This window comes from Curcuma longa, chromosome 6 (assembly GCF_044706935.1).
Source record: "Curcuma longa cultivar G26 ecotype Majalengka, Jawa Barat chromosome 6, ITB_CL_G26_1.1, whole genome shotgun sequence".
Taxonomy (NCBI): domain Eukaryota; kingdom Viridiplantae; phylum Streptophyta; class Magnoliopsida; order Zingiberales; family Zingiberaceae; genus Curcuma; species Curcuma longa.
In genome coordinates, this window is record NC_133866.1 from 3,626,315 (window position 1) to 3,640,422 (window position 14,108).

At 33.8% G+C, this 14,108-nt stretch overlaps 1 protein-coding gene and 1 non-coding gene across 2 annotated transcripts; both read left to right on the forward strand.

Moving 5' to 3' along the window:
* The first annotated feature begins 1,431 nt into the window (after positions 1 to 1,431).
* On the forward strand, positions 1,432 to 1,504 carry TRNAA-CGC (transfer RNA alanine (anticodon CGC)). The gene has a single exon. It is a non-coding gene; the product is annotated as a tRNA-Ala (tRNA).
* Positions 1,505 to 7,281: 5,777 nt separating this feature from the next.
* Positions 7,282 to 13,306, forward strand: LOC141830444 (single-stranded DNA-binding protein WHY2, mitochondrial-like). Its single transcript, XM_074717882.1, has 8 exons — positions 7,282 to 7,380; positions 9,161 to 9,246; positions 9,323 to 9,423; positions 9,508 to 9,600; positions 9,768 to 9,862; positions 9,931 to 10,004; positions 10,812 to 10,900; positions 13,034 to 13,306. The coding sequence occupies exons 1-8, from the start codon at positions 7,343 to 7,345 to the stop codon at positions 13,304 to 13,306; spliced, it is 849 nt and encodes a 282-aa protein (XP_074573983.1). The 5' UTR covers positions 7,282 to 7,342.
* Positions 13,307 to 14,108: the final 802 nt, after the last annotated feature.

Here is a 14,108-nt window from a genome sequence, read left to right on the forward strand (position 1 = left end):
TATGTTATATTAGATATAGTCAAAATCATTATAAATTATAGCAGGTTTAACCAAAATTATTATACATGTAATAATAATCAAAATTGATATAATAGTATTGACGTAATTTAAATCAATTTAAAATAATTTTAATTAAATTAAAAAATATTTTGATTTGGAGGACTTCCTATTTGGTACTTTGATCTGCCAAGTCTTCTTATCCAGTCTTTCTGATAAAACTTTCTTATCCAGTCCTCCAGATTAGGACTTCCTTTATCTAGCCGCAACTAGGATTTTCTTATGTTATCTGCACATTCAATTCAGTTCATTACTAAATTTCACAAGCTTAACTTAAACCTTTTGTCATTATCAAAATCATGGTTCGATTATCTGATGCTCTCTACACCAACATAAATGTGTTACTCGATTAGTGTTTCAACATCAATATCTTTTTCTTTATTCCTTAGCTCTTTCTCAAAATTTTTAATATCTCTTCTTGTGCAACCTATTAGCTCAAACCCTCCATACTCTATTTCCAATAATCGCATATATTGACAAGTTGACACATTGACCTTTAAAAACTGTTGAGTCAATATTTTTTTGCTGCTGAAACATTATGATGTGAGTATAGCAAATGCATCTTTGAAGGAGTCGAAAGTGAATGATTATGATTTTTCATGAAGTTAGCAACAATCCAATTAGGTACAATTTATTTCTTGTGAAATCTTTAAGCTTACATTCAATTCTAACTTCGTCACGTGCTCTTTCTTTTCTCCGTTGATCACCTTTTACTTGTTTATTCCATTGATCATCAATATGCCCTTATCAACATATGATTATTCAAGTCAAATTTTAGTTCAAAATATATACCTTAAATTATTCGAGTTCGATTCGAATTATTTGAGTTTAAATAATATAATAGAAAATAATAAATATATAATAAAATTAAATAAAAGCTCATGAGCGGCTCGCGAATAGTCGAACATAATATTATATATTCAAATTCAGCTCGAAAAATTATCGAATATGTTCGAGTTCGGCTCGAATTTAATAATTTCAAATACAAATCAAATATTATTCAAACTGGCTCGAAAAACTCGCGAGCTGATTCGATTCGTTTGCACTTCTAATCCTATCCGATATGTCATCTCCAATTGAGTCAGGTCCTAGCCAATTCAATTTCCAATAATTCAACATAACGAAATCCAAGGCAGGTTAACCCATAACATGATCTTTTTAAATTTATTTAATAATTAAAATATATCGGATCGTCGAGTGATTAATCAAATAATTAATAATAATAGAATATCGAGTGAAAAAATTGATAAGGGAAACTTGAGTAATTTTTATTATTTATTTATTTTGAAAAACAAAATAACAGAGATCGTGTAGGTAAATTTCTTAGAAATATCCCTAATTTTTCATTTCTCTTTAAATTGTGCATTTCAACTTGGGGGTGTAGCTCATATGGTAGAGCGCTCGCTTCGCATGCGAGAGGCACGGGGTTCGATTCCCCGCACCTCCATTAACTTTTAGTCTATCCTATCTAAGATAAAACTTCATTGATGTTGATTATTATCCTAATTTTTCACTTCTCTTTAAATCATGCATTTCAACTTGGGGGTGTAGCTCATATGGTACAGCGCTCACTTTGCATGCGAGAGGCACGGGGTTCAATTCCCCGCACCTCCATTAATTTTTAGTCTATCCTATCTAAGATAAAACTTCATTGATGTTGATTATTATCCTATTTCTTTTCATATAGGGATTTAGTCAAAGATTATTAAGCAAAGTTCTATTTATTAAATATTTTTAATTTGATTAAAATTATTTTAAATTGATTCAAATTACTTGAATACTATTATATCAATTTTGTTTTAACATTATCACACGTATAATAATTTTGGTCAAAGCTGCTATAATCTATAATGATTTTAATTATATCTACTTAGTAATTTTGATTAAAATATGTATACATTGTAGTAGTAGGCCAAAAATTACTACAACATGAAGTAATTTCTTTTAAATTGCTTAGCTTTGACAAGAATTTTTAATTTTAGTCAAAACTATAAAGGTATTTTTAAAGTAAAAAATGTATTTTTAATATTAAGAGGAGATGAAAAATATGTGTTTACGTTGAGGGAGGATAGCTACTTCGTTGTCCCCCATTCGTTTCTCATTCACCCTTCATTTTTATACTCCTAAATTTCTTGTATTTCAACATTGCCATGCTTGTAACTATGGTTGCTCACACAGTCAATAAACAACTCAAAAATATTTAGGGCAAAGATCAAAATGTCATTCTTTTTTCTATTGAATCGTCAAAAAGCGCTTTATTTTAATTTTTTTTTATCAAAAGGGCATCCCATGTCATGCCATGTATAATTACTTAACTATCCTCTGTTATATTATTTTCATCATTATCTTTTCTTTATGTTTCCTGTCTAAATCTCAAACCGAAAGCGTATTGTAGCAGCTACAAACTTGTAGCTGCTACACAGTTGTAACAGTTATGATTTTGTAACTACTATAACTAAATTGTTACATAGTTGTCGCAATTACAATTTTGTAACTATTACATAATTGTAGCAGGTATGAACCTGTAGCTGTCACAACAAATGTTAAATAAGCTTTGAGATGCCATAATTTTTATCTCGAGTTGAACTACAGAACGCATAATATATCAAATCGAAGTTCGTTTAGATATTTACATTATTATCAAGTGTAACCCATAATAGCCCAGTTTGAGACCCAAAAAAATTATTTAAAGACTTTTCGGATGTTCTAAAGAATTTTAATCCTTTTTATATAAGATTATTTTTCATATTGTAGCACCTACAATTTCATAACTGCTGCATCTGTTGTAGTTGTAGCAACTACGAAATCATAACTGTTATAACTGTTGTAGTTGTAGTAGTTACGAAATTATAGTTGTTACAATTGTATGGCAGCTCAGTTGTAGTAACTTCGAAATCGTAGCTGCTACAACTGTGTAACAGTTATGGTTTCGTAGTTGCTACAATGCACTTGATCGATTTAGAATTTAAGCAAAAAAATATAGGTGGGATAAATTAGGAATAGTATTGGACGATAGTTATGTCATTTTACGTGGGGATTGTTGGGATCTTGTCAACTAGAAAGGGGGTTGAATAGCTCAAATCGCTTAGTCTTGAACTAGATCAGCGGAAACTTTTCATAGAACTAGCCACACCACACAACCAATGCTAACTCGGATGATTTTACTTGATATCCGCCTCCTTGAGGTGATTAATCCAAGGATCCACTCTCAACTCACCACTTCCACTAAACCTTTTCCTTCTCGGACAAACCCCGAAGGCGGAGCAACTTTTTTACAATAGAATTACAATAGCTTGCAAAAGAAGACAGAAAATACAAAGAAGAAGAGAAGTTTTATAATGATTTTAAGAGTTTTGCTTTTTCTTCTTCTAGAGATTGCTCCAAGTTGTGTAGTTGAATATCAGATGACTTCTTCAGCATTTGAGCAAGAAATCTTAGAGTAAAATCGTATGAACAGTGCCAATAAACAACTAATTTTCAACATTTAAACTTGCTCAATTTTTCTTGCTATTAGTCGACTGATATGAGAAATCAATCAACTAATTTGGTCAGTGATCAAATAATGACTTCTGAACATTTTGAAATGGTGTCTGATTTTGTCAATTTTCAAATATCAATTGAATCGATTCATTTACCAGTCAACTAATATGGATAATCGAGTCATTAGTCGAATCAATTCTCTTCTGTTTACTTCCGAAATAGAATCAGTCGACTGATATGATGAATTAGTCAAATCAATTTTCTTCTGTTTGCTTCTGAAACAGAATCAGTTGACTGATATAATGAATTAATCGAATCGATTCTTTTCTATTTGCCTTTGAAATAGAATCAGTTGATTGATGTAATGAATCAGTTGAATCGATTCTCTTCTATTTGCCTCCGAAATAGAATCAGTCGATTGATGTAATGAATCAGTCGAATCGATTTTCTTCTGTTTACTTCCGAAATAGAATCAGTCGACTGATATCCCTTATCAATCGAATCGATCCTCTTCTATTTGTCTCCGAAATAAAATTAGTCGACTGATATCCCTTATCAGTCGAATCGATCCTCAAATCAATCTGACTGATATGGTAATCAGTCGACTGATACATAGAATCAAGGCCAAACAATAATATCAATCGATTGATGATTCACTTCCAATCAACTGGTACCAATATTAGTCAATTGAATATCATGATCAATTGACTGATGGGAGTTTTATTGGTTATTCTAAACGATCAAATTCGTTTAAATTACCTCCTACGTATCTGATCCGTGATACACTCGATTTATCTTCTCTGGCCAAGAATATGGTCATCGATCTTCTTGGACTTCACTTGCCTCACATCCGGCCTTCTGACCTCTAAGGACTTTCTCTCATTAAGAGTTCGCTTCTCGACTTTTTTGGACTTCCCTTTGCCTCACATCCGACCTTTTTATTTGTAAGGACTTCCCTACACACTTATACATACGTGAAGTTTCTCATAATTTAGTTTAAGTTTTATTGATGTCAACCATCAAAACTATAATTTATGGGCATGATTGCATCAACAAGGATGAGATGCTCTTTTGATAAAAAATTAAAATGGGGCACATTTTGACAATTTGATAAAAAAAAAGAACGCTAATTGGATCTTTGCCTAAATATTTATTCATTTGGCAAAACTAACTTTACCAAAATCGCGTGTCTTCAACTCAATCCATGTTCCATGTATTATTGGACCACTTACACAACAAACGTAGGAATCACCCTAAGATGAGGTTCATCACAAGGATATCCCTAATCAACTTTGACGCTTGTGCAATAGTAAGAGGTGGGACAGGCTTGGTTCAAATCTCATCCATGATATATTACACCTGAGGAGTTTGAAAAACTTATGATGCTGAGCCATCTGTCAAGATCTATATACACTTTCTGATTTACATTGGTAGCCCGTAAAAAATTTTCATGGGTCAGACTGATATGTTGGACAAGCCACCAAATATCCCAAAATAGAGGAGTCTTGAGTTAGCGAGGCCATTGAGAGGGTTGGTTTTGTGAAGACTAAAAACTTTGAGACTTTAATAGAAGAAGGCAGGAGGCTTGCTATACCATTTTTAGACATGTAGAAGCATTGTTATAGCATTTTTAGACATGTAGAAGCATCGTTGCGTCAAACTTTCAACTTTTTTTTTTGATAATTTAGGTATTTAATTTTTATGATTTGACTAATTTTGAAGATGATCGGTTCAATTCCATTGAAATTTTTTACTGGTAACTATGATAAATCGGGAAGCATAGATGAGATCTATTAGACGGTCCAATGTCACAAACTCCTAAGGTATCATATGCATTGAGTGAGATTTGAATTCTCATTACTTAAGGAGTCCATTTCATTTTTTATCATCACATCATAATCCCGAATACAAGTGTCAAGCTTTCACCATTATTGCATAAGAGCAGCTGTAACGCTCCATTAATGGAGCGTTAATAGCATCTCTTGGGTGACGTGGAGGAGTGAAATGGAGCATTAATAGCATCTCTTGGGTGACGTGGAGGAGTGAAATGGAGCATTAATAGCATCTCTTGGGTGACGTGGAGGAGTGATCCACATGAACACGTTCAATATTTTGAACGTGTTCATGTGGCAGTGGGCCCACCCCACTGCCACATGTATTTTTTTTTTTATTTTTGTAGTGTTATTAACGTGCTAACGTTGCAGATGCCCTAAGGTCGTCTTGTAATGATTTCTTTTATTTCATCATAGAGGAGCATTTTGAAATTCTTTCTAAGATAGTTTTTTTTTTGTGTTATCTTAAATTTTGTTGTTGTTATAGATTAACTCTTGTGAATGATAATATTGTATTATGATGACGACATTAATACAAGGAATATATATTTAGTAAGTGGCCATCATACTACCAAAATATTTTAAAGATCAGGTTTTGTTATCTTCCAGAGACACAACCACAAGCATTGAGATGGTAAAGTGCCACAATGTGGCCCGATCTCACCGAACTAGAATTGAACCACATTCTTGCGTCATTCTGTAAGAAGAGTACAATTTACAATACTAGATTAATTATGATCCTTTTCTATAAAGGTGGAATCCGTCACCCCAACAACTTCACACAGTTAGCCCCACAACCATTTGTGAGGAGGTAAATTGAGAAATTATAGTTGATCACGACAGAGGAGGATATTGATTGGCTTCGCCGAGATTAACGTATGATCCTTGAAAGGAGAGGGGGGAGATGACCAATCTTAGGACACCAATTGAGAAGGCCAAACTAAATTCTATAGTCGAATGGGAGAGCGAAAGATGATGAGCAAGGGAGTTTCGATGGAAATCCTAACACTTTCCACAAGCGGAGAGGGAAACAAGAAGAGCAGTTTGCATGGTTTCCACTTTTTGAGGATTTTGCTTTCCTTGAGTTGAGAGAGAGAGGAGATGTTGAGATTACATGCATTTCAATTAGGGGTGTAAACGAGTCAAACTGCTTGTGAGCTATTTAAGTCTCGATTCGAAAAAAAATTCATTTGAGTTCGTTCGATTAAGTTAACGAGTCGAGCTCGAACTTGATTTCGAGCTCGAAAATACGTTTAAAGGCTCACGAACGTGTTAAATATTATATATAACGAGCCATATATATATATATATATATATATATATATTACATGAATTATAAATATTATATATTAACAAGTCAAGTTCGAACTAAGCTTGTTTAACTTTTAAATAAATTATTTTCGAATTAAGCTTGAACGAAACTCGTTTAATTTTAAATCGAGTCATTTTTAAATCGAGCTCGAGCTGTTCGCGAACTATTTAATTTTATTACGAGTCAAGCTCAAGCTTAAGAATTAAAGTTCAAATCGAACTCAAGTAGAAAACGAACCAAGCTCGAGCTCGAACCTTTTATTGTTCGACTCAGCTCGATTTGATTACACTCCTAATTCTTCCAATTGAATTGGAGCTCGGATATTTGAAAATGGAGTAAGTATTATCGAAAACATGTGCACCCTTTGAAGGAATAACAAACTGCGGTACGTCTTTTAATAATTTTATAAAATTGAGGGTGCTCTATGGCAAAACGCCGACGCTAACGTAAGAATATAACGTGGATTTCTCTGATCTATGATTATTTTTTTAAGAAAAAAAAATTTCTAAAAACAGTAAAGTTAAATTTAAAATAAATGTGCAATTTCTTAAAACAGCGAGGGCTCCATTGCAATTTATCACATTCCTCGTTCCCAACGCCCCCAACCCTACTTTCCTGGCCCTTCTTAAACCGATTGCCGCCCGCTGCCCTAATTCGCACCATGGCGCTCTCCGCTCTCCCTCGCTTCCTCGCCTCCAGGCAAGTAGCCACTCCCCTTCTCTCTCTCTCTCTCTCTCTCGATTCGTTTCCTCTTCCGACGAGCTTTCGATCTTCTCGCTCGCCCTCTCCGTCCACACTGGACCGCGGGAAGAGCCTCCGGGCTGACTTCTTGTAGCTGGTTAACTTTACTCGACTAGTTTCCCCTCATTTTTTTCTCGTATGAATTCTTGGTTGCGGTAAGCTGATCTGCTTGGAGGATGAAGTTCGTTTGCTGATTTGGGTGATTTGAATGCTGATTTAGGTTTTTCTGACATAGGTTTATGGATGCGAGCACTTTGATATTTAGGATAAGGATTTAGTGTTGCATGAAAATCAAATATGCTTCACGTGCAAGGTCAAATAGAAAGAGCAGTTTGATTATTCTACTATTTTTTTTCCGTCTTGGTTATGCACTTTCTCAATGTGCAATGGCCACTATAGGGGAAGTCATGGAAGTTCTTCAACATCTTCCATCGCTCATTTGTTAAAGGACTTTATTAATCCACTATTTTGAGTTCGAGGTGTAGATTGGATATCATATCATGTCCCTCGAAAAACTTTGTTTTGATACGCTGGGTTTTTATGCCCAGCATACTGTTCATATGGATAGAGGTAGCTCTTGGAATGGAATGAAAGTCCTGCATGGTGGAAGCATATGCAATATAATTATTGGTTGGCAAAGGAATATCAAGATGGTTAACCAACATAAATTTGGCCAGGGTATTTGAGGTTTTAGACCTTTATGACCAATGATAGATCTATGTAAAGATTGTATTTTTTCCAACGAAATTGGGGCACAACATTAGCACATTAATGTTGAGATAGTTGTTAAAGGAAAGATTTAAGCGTCCTGCCTTTAGCTTTTGATTCAGTAACTAAGTGTGTGTAGAATACATTGAATATTCTTTCCTTTATTACCATATTAATGTTGAGATAGTCATTAAAGGAAAGGTTTAAGTGTCTAGTCTTTAAACACAAAGCACATGGACTAGGTGACCTATGGTGCCATCTATGTATGCAGGCATGCATATAGTCATATATCTTGGCATCATAAACTCTATTTATTACTTATCATGGTCTTTTCTCAGATAATAAGGGCTTTTTGATAGTCTTTTTTTTTCATAGGATTAGTCCTTGTGATAAAATCACAAGAACTAATCCTATGAGGAAAAGATTGCCATAAAGCACTATACATACATACACACATATATATGCTCTACATTGTTGATTCATATTGGTAATACATTACGTGTCTTACAGTGTATAGTTACATATACTTTTGTAAACAGAAATATTGATTAGATAGTTTTAGTATACTTTGTTATACATATGCTAATCATTTTATCAGTATAAATAATCTTTAATATTTGTTAATATGAACAGAGATGCGAGTCTGATCATAAAATCTTAAAATTTTCTCATTCTGCTAGCTTATATAGTGATTGATTTATGATGTATGAGTATTTGATTTGAAAATTGTCAATGAAACCGAACCATAGACACGTGATTAAATGTTTTAGCAGAAATACATCAATTGGACAAGATATTGCAGCATTAGATGGTCTTTGGGAAGTACGATCTTAAGCTCTTATGAAACAAATGTCAATTTCAAATTGACTGAAGGTTGCAGATGATAGTTGCTAGTTATGAATGCGTGATTGCTGTTCCTGTACCATGACCAATTAAAATGATTAACTGTTGAAGATTGATCTGGACTTTCCTGCATAGTGGTCTCTTTGTCTCTCAGTCTATCTATTAATCTTTTCTATTAACTTTCCAGAACCTTTGGTAGAGCTGATGTAAAGGCGTCGCTATGGTTGATTAAACATGGAATTTCTACATCTGGACCTGATCTTGCAACTGATGGTATGGGTTGGATAGAAGTTTAATTGTATTTGTAACCTAAACAACAGTATTTCATGGACTTTGGTTTTTTACGTAGCTGGTAGCACCTCATTTAGAAGATATGCAAAGTACACAGTTTTCAAAGGGAAAGCTGCATTGTCATTGGAACCAGTTCTACCAACTATCCGTGAAGTGGATGTATTCTTTTGAATGTTTGAGTGCTTCTTGGTGTTGCTGTGTAGGCATAAATTCAGTGTTAAAACTAACCTAATTCTGTGCCAGTCACAGCGTTCTAGAGTTTTTAAGAGAGGCTGTGTTATGCTGAAATTTTGTCCTGCAATTGCACTGCAGAAGTATGATTGGGAAAGGAGGCAGGTAAAGAACACAGTCTTTATTCCTTCTGAAGTTTTGTTGAAGTATTTCTGCATTATGTTATATTTGCTTCTATTGTTTACAACATTTTCCTGGATTTCATATGATCTTGTTTTCAGAATCACACATCTATGACAAAACAGCTTAATTGGATGATTTATTGTTTATAGGTCTTTGCTTTATCACCTACTGAAGCTGGGAACTTAATTGCTTTGGGTCCTGATGAAACATGTGAATTCTTACATGATCCTTCAATGAAATCAAGGTTTTGGGATTGATCATATCCGTTGCTATAATATTTTCATCCTATCATTTAGCAATTGAATTTTGCAGTCTTGAAGGGCAGGTGAAGAAATCACTACGAGTTTCCCCCTCGCCCAATGACAAGGGATATTTCCTAAACTTGAGTAAGAGATTGGAAATTGTTTATTTTGTGAATTAAGGGAAATAAACCTTTATTGTTTATAGTTTATACCACACAAACAGACTTCAAATTATCCTTAAATTGGTTTAGTTTGGCCCTTACAATATTAACAAAGTTATCTATTTGTTGACACAATATATAGGCAATTGATATAAAATCATAATTTTCAAGACCACTATATTCTATGTTCTGACTACAAAACAAAACATTATTTTATATCATTTCTTTAGTCAATAAGTTATTCAGCCTAACTTTTAGGACTAAGAGTAGAAGTGGACTACAAAGTTGTACTAGTTATATGTGGATTAAGTCGATGAATTGTACCATCAAGCCTTTGAAAAAGATGATTGAGGAGAAAATAAGTGGAAACCATATACTTTTGGAAATTACTTTAGTTTTATGCATAATATTTTTAATTTTAGTAAAGCATTTAATGGAGGAATATTGATAAAATGAGAAGGATTTATACGATTTTATTCATGTGGGTAGAACTTATGATATAAGTAACGTTATTGCACATTGTTGTTGGTTTTAGGAAAGAAAACAGCATTCAGTAATTTATTGATGGGGTTAAATGCATGAATAATAATACACTAAACATTGTAGAATTACTTTTGGTATATCTAGTTTACATCAAAGGGTAGCTTAATATTATAATCTTTTACAACAGATGAGCGTTTAGAAGTATGTCTGATGAAAATAATATGGGTCACACTTTTTGATAGTTGTCTTTGCTGGCTGCTACTTTGTTATTTACCATATTCTCCTAATTTATTCATAACTTGCACAGCGGTTGCAAACAAAATCCAGAATACAAATGAGCGGTTTTCTATTTCAGTTACGAAAGCTGAGTTCGCCGTTATTCGCAACATATTAACTGTAAGATTCTTGATGCATGATAGTTTTTTTGGTAGATTTTGGATGAACAGGGATCTATTTTGCTCCTGGTCAATTGATAGAACTGCTACATGTTTTGGAACTAAAGTTAAGAGTTTTTTGTCATTCCTCATAGTTTCCTATTGCCTTGACTTTACATTAGGATATTGGCTGTCTAGGCTTTTCATATTTGAGATGATAGCAGTAGAGTCTGTGCCACAAATAGGCTTATGTAGGATTCCTTGCTCTTGAAATTTAAATTAGCGAGTTAACTTCTTAATGTTACAATCAAGGTATAATCAAGTTACTTTTTCTGCATAAAATAGGAGTCTCACACGGTCGATTCCACGATTATTTGTGAGGAGGTAAATTGAGAAACTGTAGTTGATCACGATGGAAGAGGGTAGGAATTTGAACCCTTGTCCTTTTCTGTAAGAGGTCCATACGGGGATTCAAAATCCTATGAAGGAATGGAAAGAGATCCATACATTCAGATATCGGAGTGTAGGATTGTAAGATCCTACAATTTAATCAAATTTTTTTAGAACTAGACATTTATAATTAATTATATCTTGTATTAAGTGTCAATGTGTAGTAGTATTACTATGAACATGTAAAAACTGTCATTCCAATATAATGAAGCATAAATATGAAAACTAAATGCAATTTTACAGTGTTCTATCTTTATATTGCAAATAACGACGTATAGTAAGGGTCTTATAAATATAAGATGCATGATGATGATAAGTTTATGAGACTTATCTAATTAGGTGTTAGAAGAAATCTTATATAGTTGAAGAATTTTTCAAATTATGACCAGAAAAAGTCCTTTGCTATAGTTAATGTCAATCTTTAAACTGTGTAATTGAATGAAAATATGTTCTATCTAATCAAGGTTGTCATTACCAAGATCCTATGTAGGAGCAATAAGTAGGCATAGGATTGGATTGTAGGTTCAAAAGATCCTAACTCAATTTAGATCCTAATTAGGATTTGGTTCGTCCTAAGTTCTTGATTGCAATTTTAACTACGGTGGTAATAATCACAAGAAAGAAAAGAACTAAAGATATCAAGAACTGAATGAAGTAATTCCTTAACTTGGATGTTTAACAGCACTTTTGATCATGGTTTCAAATGCCAATCAATATCGCTTGGCGGTCAAAAGATATCATTTTGATTGTCAACCAATACAAATGGTTTTAATGGAGTTGTGTAGCCATAACTTGTGACCTTCCCCTTGCTGGTTTTAGTGTTACAAACTAGTTTATCATGAAACTTCAGCGATCAGTATTTACTATGTTTTATGTTATGATGTTTAAACGATCTCAATGGTGTGGCATCATTTAATCACCTTAATCTGTTAGGCAATCGATCATCATTGATGTTGCTTATATGAGCGCCTTAAGATACACCTCTTAAAAATGCAGAAATAGAAAGTAGAAATCACATTGCTCACTTGAAGGACTACACAGAGAGCTAAATTGGAAACGACAATATAATTGCTGTATGATTTGAATTAATCAGGCATGGAATGAGGGAAAAAGATCTAAGAAGATTAACACAATGAAAAATTACAGACAATAGATTTAATCGCACAGAGACCTGTGCAGTATAGCTTTTCCTTGCAAAAATAGTTGAGATTTAATTTATTTTTCACATATGCATCTATCCTTAGAGATTTTAGTCAACCCCAAATTGTTGGAACCAACACAACTTGATGCCATTTTGTAATATCATTGGCCATTCCTTTTAGATCCTTTTTTATTTCGTAAGCTACTAAGCACTGGTTTATGATCTCCTATTTTCGACAACATTGACCCACCTCAACCATTCCAATTTCCATATGCGAATGTGATGACAAAAAAACTGTATCTTTATTGCTGCTATGTTTTTTCCTTTAACATGAGGTATATAATTGAGTTTTCGATATACCTAATGCATCGCACCTAATTTATGATACGGCTAACTCTTCTTTCCTAATGGTCTATCTGCATGTTTTCTATATAACTAACGCATTTCAAACACGGAAATTTCACCTGTTGGAAAAATAAAATTGTTCTGTCTGTTATCAAACAAATTATTGCTCCTTGTTATATGTCTAACTCGTATCATTGTTCTTTTTTTCCCTCCCTTCAGTATGTATTGCCACATATCTTAGGCTGGTCGCAGGCCTGGCGACCGCAAGTACCCCTCGCCGCATCAAACCTGGACGAGCAATTTGAGAGGCAGCTAGATCCCACACCCAAGCGGGAGCACAAGCAATCTGAGAGGCAGCTAGATCCCACATCCAAGCAGGGGCACAAGCAATCTGATAGGCAGCTAGTTCCCACATCCAAGCGGGGAAGGTACTTCCAAGCGGGGAAGGTAACATGGATCTTGGTTTTACAGCATGATCTGTTAGTTAGATGATCAGGCTCATGTTTTGAACTTGTTGGACACTTGATATGGTCCACAAGAATTTATATTGAGCAGTAGGTTAACGTAACAAAGACATGGAAATCGTATGTTTTAGTGTAATTTCCGTTCAAATGAAGACACTAACTTCAGGTTAAGTGGTTTTTTTTTTACCTGTAGTTACCACCATGGTATTGGTGGTTGATGCATCAATTTTTGGGGTCGAACAATTTCTCTACAAATTTCATCGGCTAGCTTGTAGCTTGAAGGAAAACAAACTGTTTGGGTCTCATTACAATATTGGAGTGTGAAATTATTTTCCATCTAAGGTAGAAGTGATAATGTTAAACCTGGACTTAAACTCTTATAACATTAATGAAAAATCTATTGGATCTAATTTGTTTGCAAGTAGATGGAACAACCCTTGGTAGTTGATAACTATTTTTAGAGGGTAAAAAAAACTACATCAAAGTAGGCTAATTAGTGGGCAAACTAAAATATATAATTATCATTATAATTCTTAAATGATGTTATAAATCATTACTAAGTGCCAAATAGATATTCTCTTTACTTTAAAGATAGTATGGAAGAGTAGTCTATACTAGGTAGTCTATCACTATCTAGCTAAAGATATAAATTGGAGGTTGAATAATGTGAAGTTCAAGCAATTGGTGGTATAGCTGTTAACTGTCCATGGTGATATTTTCTTGATTAGTCGACTGTAGGTCGGACGCTCTTATAAAAGCTGAAGTTGCACAAAAATATTTTCGTTCTTTAATCAAGTGCTAGCTAAGATCTTGAACAAGATTGAAGGCTT